Below are 18797 nucleotides of genomic sequence, written 5' to 3' on the forward strand. Positions count from 1 at the left end.
GCCCACTCCGGTTGGCTTAGGAGACGGCCACCTTAGTTTGCAACGGTCGCCTACGGAGGAGCTGCTTTCCCCACCGCGGGGCCCTACGGAGGCGGGTGAGGCCTACGCTCACGCTGTTTCCACAGGTGTGGATATTTTGCGCATGGGTGTTCTGGCGGCACATTTCCCAGCGGATCATCTTCTGGAATTTCTCCACCAGGGCTCTGGTGGGAGGCAGCTTTTGCTCCCATTTGAGGGTTCGCTCCATTCTTCTTTGACGGGGACTTGTGGGCGCCCGCCACGGGGGATTCGGTGCCCCAACACCTTCTACATCTGCACCTTCCGGCGTCACGTGACCTGGTGTGTCTTTCCCTCCATACCTCTGCTTCGAGTCGCCTTTTACGGACTGCCTTTCCGTCCCTGTCTCCGCTGTTGTCTCCACCTTCACGGGAGGCCCACTGGCTGAACTCTTGGGGGCGCAATATTTTTTCTTCGACCAGTGCCGCCCTGCGGGCCCTTAACACTTTGTGTGTTGGCTAGGGCCACCTCCTGCTTGTGGGACTCTGCTGTGACCCTTGGATCTGCCGCTTCTCAGGAGGATGCTAGAGTTGATTTGCGGCACCATGCCTTGGATGGTCGGGAGCTTGCAGCGTTTATTCTTCGCTCTGCTCTGGACATCTCAGAGGTGCTTGGTCGTGCCATGGCTTCTTCGGTTGCCCTTCGCCTCCATGCCTGGCTCTGGGACAGTGCGTTCCCGGGAAATGTGCGGGAATGGCTGGTAGATCTTCCCTTTGATGGCATTCTGTTGTTACATGCCCCAGTGGATTCGGCCATCCAGAGGTTCTTGGCGGGGCTTCGGCCTCCTCCTCCTGCTCCTCCTCCTTCTTCTCCCCCTCTTCTCCCCCTCAGTGACCTGTGATTTGATCTACTTTTTGGGAGTTGTTCTTTCTTTGGGGCGAGTCGCCCCAGTTGTGTGATCTGTGTGCTATCATGTGCATTAGAGTCCTCTTGTTGGGACTGTGGTTCTGTTGGCTGGCCCTTCTTCACTGTGTTTTTGCTCTGGGTTATCTACATCCTGTTGGCCCTGAGATTAGGCCTTCTGTTTTTTCTCTTTGGCTGCTTGACAAGCCTTCTGCGGGAGTTTTCCTGTGGATTTTTTTCTGTTGTCCTCTGCTGCTGAGGTTTCTTCCTAAGAGGGTTCCCATATCCAGGGACTTAACATACCCTATGTGGGGTAGTGGTAGCTGTTATATAGCTTGTTCTGTGTTGGGAGCTGTGGTTGTCTCCGGCCCTCCGCGCGTTGCAGTACGTTGCAGATGCAATTCTCTAATTGTAGGTCGACTCCTCCCTGAGGCGAGTCTGGGCCCTTCTTGGCCTTCCTGCTGTCTGTCTTCGGCTAGCGTCTTGCTTGCCCTAGGTGTATTGTTTTGTGGGTTCTCTGCCTCTAGCTATACTGCCGGTGCCAGCGTATTGTTTTATACTCCATGGTGTCTTTTGAGCACTCTGGTGGATCGGCCATTCTTTCCTTGTCCACTTCTTTCATTGGGCTCTGCATTAGGTTCTGCCTCTCCTTCCTGAGGCTTGCGTGGGATTTTGTGTTCCTCCCTCTTTCAGGTGCGGTATGTCCAGTTCTTCCGGGGTGACCCAGGTCTTCTTTCTGCTTCCGCCTGCTTTTATTGCTGTCAGCACCGTTCTGTCTGGTCTATTGACTTCTGCCTGTGGTGGGCTCAGCTGCCCTCCTCACGGGGCGTGTTCCCGGTTTTAGGGCTTGTTTACATTCTACTTGTCTCCTTGGAGTCTCGAGGTTGATCTTCTTCCTCGGTTCTTCTCTTCCTTGCCTTGACCTTGAGTGGATGTTCGATTGCCTAGTATGGGTGTGGGAGGCTTTGGCCTCCTCTTGACTGGCCCTTGTTTCCTCTGCGGAGTGTGAATGGGCTTCCTTGTCTTTCTGCGTCTTCTGATTGTAGGGGTTCCCCTTGCCTGGGGGGTTCAGGGCTTCTTACTCTGTCCGTTGGACTCGTCTCCTGTGGGGCCCTCTGTTCTGTCCAGGCTGTGGGGTCCTCTCGTAGACCCCCCTTCCCTGTGAGTATGGATAAGGTATCTATTCTACGTTAAGGAATCTGCGGCTAGTAGTCTCTAACAGATGTACGGGTTACTTACCTTTGGTAATGATGTATCTGGTAGAGACGATTCTAGCTGCAGATTCCTTCACGGCCCTCGTTCCCCCCTTCCCCCCCCCCCCCGTTCTGCGAGGACCTTTAGTTGGTCTTCTGCTCTTGCCTCCGGTGGGTGGTGGTATTCTCTTTGAGTGCTTTCTTTCGCTCTTTCTGACAGGATGATTCATCCTGCTTCTTTGCTCCTCTTTGGCTAATGGAGGATGGGTTTGTAGCTGCTCTGGTTGCCCCTCTGCTCTGGTTGCTCCCGGATCGGGGGCTTGCCCTCTCTCTCTCTCTCCCTTCCCTCCCTCCTTTTGTTGCCAAGGTTCTGACCCCTTGGCTATCCCTTGGGGTAGGGTCATCTGTTGGTGCCTTTGTTCTTTGGGGGGGTTGTCGCACTCTGTGCTGTTGTTGCCTTGGAGGGTTGTCGTTCTTGCTTGTCTTGGAACTGGTTCCCCTTCGTTGTTCTTGGTGGGGGGTGTAGCCCTGCTACATGTTGTCATGCCATTTTACATGTGTTCCCTGTCTCCGGGGGTGAGGGGGGCTGTCTGCATTCTGGCAGGGTGGTTGCACAGGACTGTGCTCTACTCTTTTATTCTTTTCCCTACCTTTGGATACTGCAGTGTCTGACACTGCTCCTCATGGTGTTGTTCATCACCATTCTCTTCTCCATTTTTTCTGCTCTTTGGCACACTGTTCCCATACTCTCACAGTTTTGTCTGATGGCTCCGCATTGTGGCGTAGAAAAGTTCTCTCAAGAAAAAGGACATAAGCGTGCCGGGGTCGGACTTATGTGACCTCGCTGACGTCACGTACGCGGACGATGCCTGGACGGAGTCTCGTGATGCCGCCTCCCGGCGCAGAGATGCTGGGCAAAAAGTATCCTGATCCAGTCTCCCGCCTGGGGATAATTCTACGTTAAGAAATCTGCGGCTAGAATCGACTCTACCAGATACATCATTACCGAAGGTAAGTAACTTGTACGTTAGTCCCTCCCTATTACCGCCTTGTTGCAATTTGTTACCCCCCCATAACGACTGGACCTTTTACTTAGCATGTTACACGGTCTGCATTATCTATGGGGTCAGCAATATTTTATTTATGGGCTCTAATGGGGACAATGGCGGATGCTACTTTTTTGTATTTGTATCCAGAGTGCAGCGCCCGCTTTATGGAAACTGCACTCTGTTTATTTATATTTAACTTTCATGTTGAGCGTGGCTTTCACTTCTGGGACACCGCCCTCTGTTTATTATTATTTTTTCAACTTTAATAGTGAGCGCGGTGCACGCTTCAAGGACACCGGGCTCAGTGTAAAAGTAAAAAAATAAATAAAGGAGAGCGCAGTGTCCTTGAAGCGGCGCAGCGCTCTCAGTTTTAAACTAAAATCATTTGCAATGCAATAGGTCTTGCATTTACGCGACTTTAAGCTATTGACATTGTAAATGACAATGCCTTTTATTCATGTTTTAAAAAACAAACATAGGCATTGTCATTTACAATGCCAATAGCTTAAACTCTTATAAATTCGAGACCTATTGCATTGCAAATGCTTGTTTCCTCAGTAACATAGATGCTTCTGGTGATTGAGCATAAAGACTTCCCTTCGTACTGAACGATTTATGTACGTGTTTGACATCTCCATTATACAAAGTTGAATCTCATTTTGAAATATTTAAGCTGTTTTAACCCTATAATTCCACTTTGTGGTATTTTCGCCATTCATATTCGGTTTCATAATGTAAATATACAATTAGATTAAAAAAATGTTTTGCTAATAGAATAATTAGATAGTGCTAATTCATTTTAGCTTTTTTTACGTAACTTTGTTGATATAGGTCCTACACATAATGCGGCGTGGACGAGAAACACTCCTGACATTACTTGAGGCTTTTGTTTACGATCCTCTGGTGGACTGGACAGCAGGAGGGGAAGCAGGATTTGCTGGTGCTGTGTATGGTGGAGGAGGACAACAGGCTGAGAATAAGCAAAGTAAGAGAGAGATGGAAAGAGACATCACACGTAGCCTCTTTTCCTCCAGAGTTGCTGAAATAAAGGTATGACTTATTCAAGTGTTCTATTTGTGCAGACCACAATCTATGTAAATGCACCTATAAGAATATCTGTCTTAGAGCAAACTTTTTCAGTTACAGGGCTAAACACTTAGTTTCCGAAGTATCTTGTTTGTCTAATGCATACTTGGTTTGGCAAATTCCTTATAGGAACTTTCCTCCTAGGCAGCAGAATGCATCTGGTATTTTTTCTTCACTCATTATAGGTCATTGGTAGGGATGGTGAAGACCAATTTAGAATGGTCCATGTAAGGACCAACTAAGTGTCGGGAAGTGTGTTTTTTGGACCTGGTTAGCCCCCTTTTTTTGCTTGGAAAATTATGTAATTTCGCCTGGAAGTGTACAGGATTCCCATCAACCAGGTCCCCTGTGCCAGAAGCTCTTTCCTGAAACTCTACATTTTGTTTCCCAATAAGCACAACTTCAGGACCCCTTGTAAGGCCCTAGTATATAGTACCCCTGGTACTTAGGGCATTGACACTGAAGCAGGACCCCAAGGGTAGCAGCAAGAATTGTGCCACCTTAGGGTACCCTTACCAAGGCCAGGCACACTGCCATTGCAGACTGCATGCATTGGTGCATACAAAACCGAAGAGTTGACATTGCACACATCCCTCTGTGCCATGCCCACAGACACTGCATGGGATATAGATAAGACACTCCTATGGCAGGCCTTAAACCCTAAGGCAGGGTGCACTATACCTCCTGTCAAGAGGGAAGCCATAGAGAGTACATGGGCTGGCCACTCGTCATTATGAGTTCTCCCCTTCATGATGGCTTCACTTAGGTGTCAAACATCTTGTCTTAATAAACATTCACTGATTTATTAATACTTGCACACAGAGGACCACTTAGAGTGGTGCCCTAAAACCTACCAACCCTTAGTGTGAACACTGACTGGTCTAAGCCGTCCTGTCACCACCAGAATGAGTAATGTCCTCAGGGTGAGCGCCAGCGCGCTCCGAGGTTGAGAACAAAGCCTTTCCTGGGAGGAGTTGTTAGCACCTTCCTCCGATCCGGAAGAGCCATCAGTGGCAGGAAGCTTTAAAGGCCTTGTCGCCTCTGAATCGCGATCTCAGCCTCTCCTGATAGGAGCAGGCCTCCTCCTCCAGTCCTTATCCCGGTTTTGCATAAGACAGGTGGGAAAACTTAGAAAGAATAGGTGTGCCCCCCTCAGGTGCTGGAGGCGAGTTGAAGCACATTTTTCACTGCCCAGCATCTTGAAGATGGTGGGACTTCCCCAGTCAGGGCTAGGGTATGTCCCCATCTCACAGGAGGTGGGCATAAGAGGGTGCAGAATACCCAGGAAAGGGCCCCATTGGCCGCTACCTGTCACTCCCTTGTAAACACCCCTACATTCAGTATTTAGGATGCATCACCAGACCATGAACTTAGATTCCATGGACACAAGAAGAAGACGACGAACAAAGAAAAGCTGTTGGACCGAGAACTGCAGATCTCATGGTGGGGCGCAAAACTCCTGACTGCCACTACAGAACTCTACAGTCGTCACCCTCCAGCTCGGCTCATCGCTGTGGGGCCTCCACAAACCCTGGAGGGTCACTGACCACTTCTCAAATCGCCAATGAAATCCCACAAGATAGAGGTACTATCTTGCTGCAGACCGACAAAACAGAAAAGTCCGGTCCAGCGTTGTTAAGCTCTCCAGCCTGATCTTTGTCTCAGAGTACCATCCAAAGGTACACTTGCTCTAAAGGGTTAGCTTGGCCTCTACACCAAATCTTGAGGCCCCAGGACCCACCGGACCTGGAAGGCACCTACACCCAGGGTTTCAGACCCATTGCTGCAAAAATCTTGAAAACCCAAGTCAAGGCGGACTCGTGCTTTACAGCGAGCCAGCACCTGAGGAAGAACTTCAGGACTCTGGAGACCCACCTCAACCGTGACCCAGCAACTACAGAATTGTTGCTCCAAGGTGCAAGCCCCTGCCCATGAGGCTCATCTTTGCACGCCTTTCCCCAGCTGCACATCTTCACTGCACCAAGCTTGCATAGTTGAGGCATCTTCAAACCAGCTGTGCTTCCAAGGCCCCAGAGCCCTTGTGACCTCTACTCTCCCTCGAGAGCCTTCGGACTTGCCTGCAAGTCCCCCTTTGCTTTTCCAGGTTGGTCCTTGTCTAAGTAACGCGGCAGCTACAGAGAAACCTTTTGCCATGTTTTCCTAGAAACCCAGAAAGCTCCCGAGAACTTGGCCTTGGCACTTTGGACCTTGGCACCGAATCTTCTGATTTCCAAAAAGGTAACCACACTAACTGTATTGCTTTATCCATATGCCCTTTTCCTTCCACAGGAAATATATGGTGCGTAATTGCGCACAACTGTAACTATTGCATTTTACAGGTATGTATCGTATTGCAGAAAGTATTTACCTTGTACCTGAAGTTCTTGGTCTAAAGATTTATATAAAAAGAAGTACTATTTTTCAAATTTAGTCTCACCTTAATTCCTGGAGTGTGTGTAATCATTTATTGCCTTGGTGTGTACAACAAATGCTTAACACTACCCTCTGATAAGCCTAACTGCTCGCCCACACTACCACAAAATAGAGTGTTAGTATTATCTACTTTTGCCTCTGTAAACCAGTAAGGGTCTCCCCGACCTCTCTGCAGAGTGTATTACGTTGTGGAGCACTTTATAGAGAGGTGGGTTTCCTATACTGAGCCAGTGACATAAGTTACTTTTTTCCCTCACCCTTACACGCATTACCTCAATAGAAGTTATTAAAGAATATTATGTTTGAGGCATATGAGCTGCAGAATTCAAACTTTTGCATAGATCGCCATCTGGTGGTGGGCTCGGATGATTGCAGTTTGTTGTTGTCTTGGAAGAAGTCTTTGTAGTCGCGAGATAGGCGACTTCCTTCCTTGGACGATAGTGTGCATGGGCATCGACTCCATCCTCAGATTGTTTTTTTCTGCCATTGGGTTCAGTTGTAACTTCGGCACTGAAAGGAGACGCCAACCAGGAAGAACTGTTTCAACCAGATCCTATCGATCCGAAACAAAAGACATTGCATGTGGACCCTAAAACAGGCCATATTGTCAGTCTTACCACAAATAAGAAGATATTTGACACCGCCCACTCTCCCTAACGCCCTCTTTTCCTGTTCCTCCTACTAAGCCTTTATCTCCTGAAAAGTCTCTCATACACTCCCCTAGACTTTCTCCACCCTCACCACCACCACCACCGGATGATGATGACCTGGGGGACAGGGGTGGACATATCGACCCTCCAGATGATTCTGATGATGACACTACTATAACAAACGACACATGGGCAAATTACAATTATCCTGCAGATCCTCCAGACCTTCCTGATCCAGAGGCCTACCCAACAGATTCATCTCCCCCAGATGACAACATAGGGTTTAGTCAGGTTATTAATAGGGCTGCCCAATATCATAACGTACAAATGCATTCAGACCCTATGGAGGAAGACTTCCTGGTAGATACTTTTGCCCAGTCACAAAGGACAATGCAAACTTTGCCCATGCTCAAAGGTGTCATTAAAAATGCACCAGACCTTTTCAAGTATCCTGTCGGGACCAGAATTCTCAATCCCCTCATTGATAAAAAATATATACCCGCCCCAAATGACCCCACCTACATTAAAGGACAACTCCCTCTAGATTCTTTGGTAGTGTCCAATGCAAGGAAACGTGCCAATTCTCAAACCTCCGGTGATGCTTCACCTCCAGACAAAACTGCTAGACGCTTCAGGCAAACGAGTTGCTTCCGAAGCTAATCACTGGAGGATAGCAAATCACAAGCACTGTTGCCAGGTATGATAGGGCTCACTACGATGAGCTTGAGAACCTAATTCAGCATTTGCCTGACCAATACAAGGCAAGTGCCCATGATCTGGTTCAGGAGGGCAAATTAATTACAAATGCATCCATTAAATGTGCCCTCGATGCAGCAGACACCGCATCTAGATCTGTCACACCAGTCTCTTACTACGCAGACATGCATGGTTGCGCATTTCTGATTTTAAACAGGAAGTGCAAACTACCATCTTAAATCAGCCGTTCGACCAAGAACAATGTCACAAATTCCAGAATGCATAGAATTTTTTTTATTTACCTACCCACTCATAGCGCAAGGAAAGTCGAGTAATTATCCTTCAGCACCATGTCAAAAACACCCACACTCCCTTAACTGAAAACCATCACAGCACAAAGTCTGCTCAGTATGTACTGCATCACCATAAGCCAATCTAGTATTGAAACCATGCCTCCTTCTGGGGTTCTGTTGACCAACTCCATTTCATGGCCAAAGGGAAGACCAAAAAGCCATAGGTTGGCGGCAAGAACCGTGTAAAAACATGTGTTCTTGAATGCTTCTAAAAATGCCATCTAATCTTCCTACTGAATCTATGTACAGGGCTATGTTAATGGGGGCGAATCTTGCAGTAGATGGTTTCATGTTTAAATTTGGAAGCCAGAAATTCTCTAAAAATATCAAATTTAAAATTGTACAATCATGGGCCAAAATTTGGCTCAACATTAGGGAAAAAACTTGGTTTGTCATACTATTCCAACTACGCTCCAATCTGGGACTCACCCGGTTTACCATCATGTTTGAGAGATAGCCTGTCTATCATAATAGAACAAGCTGGTATTATAAGATGGGGCCAATTACTTAAAGGGATCACTAATAGCCTGGGATGAGTTATATGATCTAGCTGGCCCCGGGCTTTCCAGATTCAAATACATTCAACTGGAGAGCTGGTTGAGATCCCAGAGCCGCATAGATGCCCATATTGGAAAGATTAGCATAATGGAGCAACGGCTGGTAGAAAGATCAACAGGAGGGAAAGATGTAGCTACATGGTATTGGCAGTTGTTGGAGGAAAATGATGGGGAGTTTCACCTTCCAGATGAGTTATGGGGAGTAGTGACTGGTCTTCCATGTGAGGAGAGGTGGCTAAACTCCTTTGGGCTACTTTATAAAATCATAAAGCCTTCATGGATAAGACAAAATCACCTCTTCTCAGCACATCGTGCATACATAACACCGTTGAAACTCTCTAAATTTCTATCAGATAAAAAGTGTATCAAATGCAACTTTGTAGGGGCCTGTGATGTTCACATGTTTCTGGATTGTCCTGACGTTGCAAGATTTTGGGAAGAAGTGAAGAATACTTTAAACTCTATTTTAAATACATACTTGTCAATAACCCTCCCACTTGTCATCTTTGGGCTGGAAGATAACATCACAGGCAAGGCGAAATCATTTCTCTTCTATGCAATCTTATTGGCGAGAAGGCAAATTTGCATACACTGGGTAGAAAAGACACCCCCATTACACTCTTGGTGGCTTTCATCTTTATATGAAACATCCAAAGTTGACCTTAAAAGAACATCTAGTAAGCGTAACTTGGCTTTCTGGGACCTCTTAATCAATTTGAGATGATTACGGGTTTTCTTTTTTTTTTTTTCTTTTTTTTTCCGGGTCCTATGATTATGCCACGAACACTCCTTGGACCGGGGCCAGTCTAGTTACGATAAAGGTCCTGCAGGTTGGAATATACCTAGATGGAGTTAAAAGAAAGCCCCTCTGTATTTTTGGGACATCTCTGCCACCAATATAACAAATCACGCCTTTAAGTCATGCAAGGTGGTTGTTATCGCCCTTTTCGAAGGGAAGGCAAATGAGTACCAAAAAAAAAACATGTGTTCCAGGAGCATCCCTGCAGCAGCTGTGCCAGGTAGCGGTTGGGGGACACGCCAAAAAGAGCAAATTGAACCAGAGGGGGAAACAAGCATTGGCAAAGCCAAAGATCGCACCTTTAAGGCATTTGTCTTGTCAAGGATTTTTAGCCATGCCGTACAGCATCTCTGATGCTGTGCAGTATGGCTAAAGAAACAAACCAAAAAAAGGTGCTATGATGTGGTGGCTGCGTTAGTTTGTAGGCACGCTCACCATGCATGTGTGCACCTACAAAATAGCACAAGCATTTACTTTTTTTCATTTACCACAATGGATCAATAAATAAAAGAAAAATTTAAGTAGCATTGCAAGTGTTTTGCTTTTTTTGAAGTGAATGTGGGGTGGATCAACAAGAAAGACATGCATGGATGGGGGTTAGCTTCTCAAAGGACGATGGTGCTGGAACCAACATGGAAGGTGTAGATGGGGGAAAGAACAAGGACTGCAGAGGAAAGAAGAAACACTGAGGGCGGATGCAGGGGATAGAAGAAATGGGTGAGAGAGACCAACATATAGCCAGTGGTCGAAGTGGACAGGATTGGAAGGGCACAGACTGTCCCTACTTCTTTTATTAAAACTATTCCGTTCCCCTACTTTTTCTTTTCAAAACTGTGTCCCAGGACTGCAGAAATACATAGCTGCCAAGGTTTCAGATTGCTATGTGTGACATTTTCATAATTTCAGTATAATTATGAGTGACATTTCAACGAGTATGAGTGACACTTTCTCGCGAACAAAACAAATCAATGAAGATGAGGGAAATACATAAATATCAGGGATTGCAACCATTTGAGCAACGAGAAACTCAAAGAATATCTTAAATCTGCTGACAAACACCAGAAACGGAAGGGCACTAACCTAGTGCCCAGTTTACTTATGCTCATGAGCATGACATGCTAAAAGCAAATTAAAGATTGGTAAAGGTACTAGTGACACTTATTCCTCTGTAGCAAGCAGCATGTGGCTGGATAGACAATAAACCAATCAAACACTGCAGTAAGTGTGTTAAATCCTTATATCACCTTGATCAGCATAGCTGCTAAGTTTTCAGACTGCTTGCTTATGGGTGACGTTTTGGTGGTTTCAATGTGCATATAAGTAGCATTCACTACCTAACGAGTGACACTTTCTAGCAAGTAAATCTAAGCAGTAATTAGTATTTTTGTGCCTTTCTATGAATTTTCGATTATTATGCATGGTAAAAACCCAGCTTCTGTAGTCAAGGTCAGACAAATGGAAACCTTGCAATACAAACAACTCATCAATGTGTCCCAGATGACAAGTACATGAACATGTAACAAAGACAAGCATGTGCCCCTACATTTGCTGTGCCTGAAATAGCCTTCTTATACAATGCCCCTAAATTACATAATTTCATCACTAGAAAATCCCAGAAGTTCCTCTAACTTTTAAATTACTAAAGGGTTCTGCAGAAATCAAAACTGCCCACCCGACCTACTGGCTGAGAGGCGCAAGAGCAGATCTCAGCTGCTACTATTACTTAATAAAGAATAAAAAACCATCTGACCTTTGGTTAAGCTCCTCAATCGATCCTAATGGCACATACAAAGTACCACTACCAACACCCTATCAACCATGCACCCAAAGCGCGCAGAGAAACCTCGCTGTGAGTATAAACTTTATGTAATGGACAAACACGAAGGGGCTTCTAAGTACTCAACAATTCAAAAGTGACTCAGGTCTATCATATGGAACATGCTACATAAATACTAACACTGTAAAAAATCCCTATTACCATCTGCTCCACGTGCTACCTCTTTAATAGGCCGACCAGCCTGTGACCTTGTGCAGATGTTTGAAATCCTGCAGGCTCTTTCAGTGACAAGCTGCCCTCTGTTTTAATTTTCCCACCTTTACTGCCCCTCCCCCGGACCCTAATTTCGCAATTATATGATGCTGCTTAGAACATCACTTCAGAGCCTCTCTGTCCCAGGTGGAGCCCGGCCCAATTCCAAACAGGATGTGAGGCCCCAACAACATTCTGCATTTTCACTGGTGCCTAGTGTTGGCAGGTGGGCAGCAGAAAAACAAATTAAGAGGTTGCCAGCCTTTGCCTACTTACTGAGCAGGGCCCCTCCCTGTCGGAATCAATCAGGATTCCAGGGCCTCTCTCTGTCAAGGTGGGACCGGGTCCAACAGGAAGGAAGTGTGAGTCCCCAACATGAAGAAGTTACAGACCGATGCAGGTATCTCGGCTGGCAAAGTTTCAGAGTCTCTGCTGACTCGCACTATTTATTATTCTCACAAGCTGACTGAGGCGGCGCAGTATTCTCACATACAACAACGTCTTTTGCTAGTACTGTCAGAAACTAGCTTTTGAATTATCAGCGGATCTTTTGAGAAATAAACCGGAAAGATATTAAGGGGGCCAGAAACACACAGTGGTGTGGAGCCTGGCAGACGTGAGTGAGCTACAGCAAGTTCTGTAACACGGCCGGGGCACCCACTGACTGCAGGCAGTTGCTCAAGTGAATTATTTGAATAATGTAAATAATTCAACATACACACACACACACACGCACGCGCACACACACACACACACACCCCACACCCCACACCCCACACACCACACACCACACACCACACACCACACACCACACACACCACACACACCACACACACACACCTCTCTGTCTCTCTTACTCATTGACTCTACATATTATCAGGCAAGCGTTAAAAAGATCATTTGACACTCCGGTCTCACACTTACTTGCAAGGAGAGGCGCACGGAATTCCTGTTACTCCCCGGAGTCTGGTCGCAACTTTTCCCTTGTCTCCATTAGTAATGGCAAACGTGAGCACATCCCCTTCAGATAAGGCTCAGCTTGCTTTCGTGGACGTTCGGGGACGCACAGAGAAGGAATAGGACTCTGTCTCTTCCTTACTGCCCAGAGTGAAAAGACACGGACAATGTCCTCTTCTTTTCTGTGCTGGCAGCTCCACCCACTTCCTATTATTCCCTCTCTTTCTACTCACATACTGAAAACCGTGACTTGAAGAAATGGTTCACAACCTCTTTCCTTCTTTCATTTAGTTGCTTCCCTGTGAAATTGATCCCAAAAAAGAACAAGCTGTCTCTGTGGAGCCGATGGGGAAGGAAAGTGAAAGCGTGCCATGCGCGTGTGAGCGCGCGGTGGGAACCAGAGAGGAGACGCCATGTGGGCGCGCCGGTGGGAGCGTGTGAAGCAGAGGAGACACCATGTGCGTGCACATCGGATGTCCGTGCGAGCACATGGTTTGTCTCTCTTCCATAGCAAAAGCCACAAAAGTAGAGGTTGCCAAGCGAAACAGCGCATGTGCTGCGTTCACTAGGCGAGACCTAAAAAAGAAACAGATACGGACACTGCAAATCTATGGGAGCATTGCAGTCTCCATCAACACAAGGCTCCTTTCGTCGCTTTTTTGATAGGGGCGCATCAAAAAACAGCGCAGCCACTGCTTCCTCCTCCTACAAAAGCCCCACACTCACATCTCCCAACAGGGGATATTTCAGAGGTGGGTACAGGGGGAATAATGGGAGAGGCTGAGGTAACAACAATCGTTCCTCCCCACTACCAAACAATAACTTCCCTCCGCTCCCTCCAGACCATTCCACAACGGTTTGAGGAAGACTCTCACAGTTCCTACCTGTCTGGAACTCCATCACTACAGAAGACAAGTGGGTGAGACAAATGATCCAGTATGGTTCCTGCCTGGAACTTACAGCAACTCCCCCAACATACCGCCCAAACAGGGTCCCATGTCCACTGAACATCTAACGCTCATCAAACAGGAAGTTCTCTCTCTGCTTCAAAAGCATGCAATAGAACCGGTTCCCCTACAACATCAAGGGACAGGGGTTTACTCCCTGTACTTTCTAACTCCCAAAAAGGACTGTACTCTCAGACCAATACTGGACCTCAGACCTCTCAATTTCTACATAGTCAGATCACTTTCACATTATCACTCTTCAACAAATCCTTCCATCCACTACTTCAACAGGGCGACTTCTTGCCACTTTAGATCTCAAGGATGCCTACTTCCATATTCCTATACACCCTGCTCACAGGAAATATCTAAGATTCACAGTGGACAGCCAAGACTATCAATTCAAGGATCTCCCATTCGGAGTAACCACAGCACCCCCAGGGTCTTCACAAAGTGTCTTGCAGTAGTAGCCGCACACTTGTGCAGACAACAGATTCATGTGTTTCCATACCTAGGCGACTGGTTCATAAAGGCCAGGTCGCACAGCCAGTGTCTTCACCACACTTACAAATCAATTCAGCTGCTCCACGACATGGGGTTCACAATAAACCACACCAAGTCCCATTTACAGCCCTCCAACCTACATCAGTATTTAGGGGCCACAATAGACACTTCCAAGGCTCTTGCATACCCCAATCCCGCCAGGATAGCCAGTATGCAAACCCTCATTACAAAATTCCAACCCCAACACTCCCTACCAGTTCGAGTGTTTATGCACCTCAGGAATGATGGCCTCCTGCATTTTCATAGTACCTCATGCAAGACTTCAGATGCGGCCTTTACAGGAATGCTTACCATGTCAGTGGAACCAGGCTCCAGTTCAGCTTTCAGATCTGGTGTTGGTGGACAGCCGCACACATCGCTCTCTGCAGTGATGGAACACACAAAACCTTTCCAAAGAGCAGCCGTTCCTAGACCCAATTTTACAAATAGTGCTAACAATAGACCCATCACTCACCTGCTGGGGAGCCCATCTCCTAAACCACACAATTCAGGGCAGCTAGACCACTCAACAAAAAGTGTTCCACATCAATCACCTAGAATTACTGGCAATTTGTCTAGCACTAAAATCATTCCAACTACATCTCATCAACAAAACTGTCCTTGTCCGCACAGACAATGTGATAGCAATGTATTATATACAAAAACAAAGAGAAACACATTCTTTGCAACTTTCTCTACTAGAGCAAAGCATATGGAGATGGGCCGTTCCACTAAACATATAGCTTTTGGCAGAACATCTTCCAATAGTACACAATCAGATTGCGGATCTACTAAGTCTTCAGACACAGCAGATACACAAATGGGAACTTCATCCTCAAGTTCTTCAACCATTATTCAAAATAGAGGGCCATCCAGACATAGATCTATTTGCCACACACGCAAACGCAAAATGCCCAACCTTCGCCGCCAGTTTTCCACACCTGTTGCAATATGGATGAACTGGTCAGGCAATTTGCGTACGCCTTTCCGCCACTCCCACCCATTCAACTAGTAGTACGCAAGCTCAAACAACAGTTTTTCAAAATGATCCTAGTTGCTCCAACATGGGCCGGCAACCATGGTTCACAAGTCTTCTGGAACTCTCAATAGTTCGACACAAAAAACATCTGCTCTCCCCAAACCCACTTAAACAGAACCATGGAGAGAGAGAGAAGGCACCCAGATCCAGCACAGCTAAATCTAGCGATCTGGCCCCCTAGAGTTCGGTTATCTTAACCTCCCACCAGACTGTATGAACATTATTAAAGACCAGGAGTCCTACTACTAGAGCTTTCTGTGCAGCCAAATAGACACAATTCGCCATTTACTGCTCTAACAACAACATTGGCCTGCTAGATGCTTCCATTCAAAACATCTGCTATTTACTACATTTACAGAGATGTAATCGTGCATATTCATCTATGAGATTACATCTAGCTGCTCTTGCAGCATACCTGCAAAACAGACATTTGCCATTGTTTAGAGTACCCGCTATTAAAGCCTTTATGGAAGGCCTTAAAAGAATAATTCCACCTAGATTCTTGCCCTCTCCAGTGTGGAACCTAAACATTGCTCTTACTATACTCATGGGTCCCCCATTTGAACCCTTACACAAATGTGAGTTACAGTTTCTTACATGGAAAGAAGCTTTCCTTATCTTAATCATCTCTCTTAGAAGAGTAAGTGAGGTCCAGGCTTTAGCCATACAAGAACCATTCTTAAAAATACATCGTAACAAGGTGGTTCTGAGAACAAATCCAAAATTCCTTCCCAAAGTAGTCTCTGCTTTTCATCTTAATCAATCTGTAAAGTTACCTGTTTTTTCCCAAACCCATATTCCGTAGCAGAGAGAGTTCTTCACACACTTGATGTTAAAAGAGCTATACTTTATTACATTGACAGAACTAAACCTTTTAGAAAGACAAACCAACTGTTTGTATCTTTCTCTCCACCTCCTAAAGGAAAACCTATCTCCAAAGCTGGAATTGCCAGGTGGATATTCAAATGCATTCAAATATGCTACCAAAGGGCAAAACGCACATTAACAATCCCCCTAGGGCACATTCAACACACAAACTAGGGGCTTCCATGGCATTCTTAGGGAACATTCCTCTAGAAGACATTTGAAAGGCAGCAACATGGTCTACTACACACACCTTCACCAAACACTGTTGTGTCGATGTGTAGGCCAAGCAACAAGCTTCTGTAGGCCAATCTGTTCTTAAAACACTTTTTCAAACCACTGCAACCGATACAGGCAACCACCGCTAGGGGAGACACTGCTATACAGTCTATGCACAATTATGAATTCTGCAGCTTATATGCCCTAAACGGAAAATGCTATTTTCCAGTATGCATCTGTTCTTGGCATGTATAGCTGCAGAGATTCATACACCCACCCTCCTCCCCGGAATTTGTATCTGTTCCAATGTTATCTTACTTAGATACATTCACATGGACATCTTTTCTGTTCTTACAAATGCAATCATTTCCCATCCTGTTGAAAAACAATCTGAGGATGGAGTTCGATGCCCATGCACACTATCGTCCAAGCAAGGGAGGAGTCACCTATCTCGTGACTACAAAATACTTCTTCCTATACAAAAAGAAGATGCAACCATCCATGCCCAACACCAGATGGCGTTCTATGCACAAGTATGAATCTCTGCAGCTCTACATCTCAAGAACAGATGCATACTGGTAAGTAGCATTTTCCTTATGAAGGTCGCCTGTAGTTTTTGAATGGATTTGATGGTCCCCTGCATTTCGTCCCCAAGTGTAGAGATGCCAATATCGTCCTATCTATGAAACCCCACCAGTGATGCAACAGGCCGGAGATATGGGCCCTGCCAGAGGGGAGTGGCACCTGTCAGCGTACCTCACCGACCCATGGACCTAACCGCCCGCGTCCATATCTGAGTTATTACTCGGCAGGCCGGAGGTAGCGCTTCCAGGGGGAAGCTACTGTATAGGAGCTGAAGCAGGGGAGTTCCCTCCATGGCCGACCGCTACACAGCGTAGGCCGGATCTGCCTGGGAGCTTTACCCCCACTCGTTGACCACCAGGAGATGCGAGGCCCAATAGTACGCAAGGACATCTGCCACTGCAATACCCCCACAGTACGTGGACTGTATGCAGGTTGCGAGCTTCACTCGAATCGCGCCTCCCTGCCAAAGGAATCTATTCAAGAGAGCATTGATTTGGAGGAACCACGACGGGGGGGATAGGATGCGGGTAGTTCTGGAGCCGGGAGACTAAGCGGGGCAGAGACACCATTTTAAAAATTGCATACTTGCCATATAACGATGGAGGCAGTTGAGACCAGATCGTTGTCTCGGATGGTAGAGAGCAATGGAGCTATGTTGTGTGTCCAGGCATCGCTGGGACAACATTTTATGAAGATCCCCAGATACTTGAGTCCCGCGTCCGAAATGAGCAGTTGCGATGCCAAAGCCTGGCTTCTCTGGTCGCCATGAATAGGGAACAGTTTAGATTTAGACGGATTGGCACAGAGACCCGAGGTCACCCTAAAGATTCGAAGAATTTGGAGCACACGGGTCCCGGAGGACCAGGGTCTGACATGAAGAACAGGACGTCGGCATAAATCGCAATCCTGTCCGAGTGTTCCGGTGTCCAGTCCAAACCCCTGAGGACAGAGTCCAGGCACACCCATACAGCCAAGGGCTTGATTGCTAAGGCGAATAGGAGTGTGAACAGGGGGCACCCCTTTCGTGTGCCCCTGCAGATCGGAAAGGGGCCGAGCAGCATCCGACCGCACGAACCGAGGCAGTGAGGCCTGTATACAAGAGATTCACATACGCCAGGAACCTTGGCCATAGGTTATTGGCTTCTAGGAGTTTAAAAAGATAAATTCAGCTCAAGGAGTCAAATGCCTTGTCGATGTCAGCCAGCAAGAGCGCCGCAGGGCGGCCTAAGCATGGGGCCTCTGCGATGGCTTTGTGGACCTGCCTGATGTTTTCTGGGTGAGCGCTGTGGCATGAACCCTGATTGATCTGGATGCACCAGATCTGGAATGCAGGTGCGGAGGCGATCAGCCAAGATCTTACCCAACAGTTTGGGCTCGAAATTCAACAGGGAGATGAGGCAATATGAGCCCAGATCGTCCAGGGGGCCACAATGTCGGCGTGCTGCCGGTCAGGAGGCAAAATGTGCTGCTCCAAGGCTTCATGTAATGCCACTAACATGTGTGGGCCCAAGATCGTCATATACGGGCACAGAAACTCACAGGGGAACACGTTGGGGCCCGGGGCTTGGCCCGGATGTATATTGGACAACACCGCCTGTAACTCGACCATGGTGAACGGTTTTTCTAGTCCGTCTTGTACATCATCAGGTAAACGGCGAGGGGGAATGCCTGTGAAATAGGCATCTATCAGGGGCGCAGCTATCACCTCATGCTAGTCATGTAGAGCTGCATAGAAACTGGCGAACGCCTGGACCACAGCCTTGGGGAGGTGCACATACTACCATCTGGGGACTTCAGGAGGGGAACTGGTGTCGGGGACATCCGGGCCTGACATAGTCTATGGAGCATCTGACTGGACTTATCGCACCATTGGTAAATCCTATATTGGGTCACCAGCCAAG

At 46.9% G+C, this 18797-nt stretch overlaps 1 protein-coding gene across 1 annotated transcript in view; it reads left to right on the forward strand.

Annotated features, from left to right (window-relative positions):
* SMG1 (SMG1 nonsense mediated mRNA decay associated PI3K related kinase) overlaps positions 1-18797 on the forward strand; it is a 1828328-nt gene that overhangs the window by 1236119 nt on the left and 573412 nt on the right. Inside the window, exon 45 of the mRNA XM_086940872.1 lies at positions 3974-4192. Within this exon, the coding sequence (XP_086796998.1) occupies positions 3974-4192 (219 nt within the window). The remainder of the gene's footprint in view (positions 1-3973; positions 4193-18797) is intronic.

This window comes from Lissotriton vulgaris, chromosome 10 (assembly GCF_964263255.1).
Source record: "Lissotriton vulgaris chromosome 10, aLisVul1.2, whole genome shotgun sequence".
NCBI lineage: Eukaryota > Metazoa > Chordata > Amphibia > Caudata > Salamandridae > Lissotriton > Lissotriton vulgaris.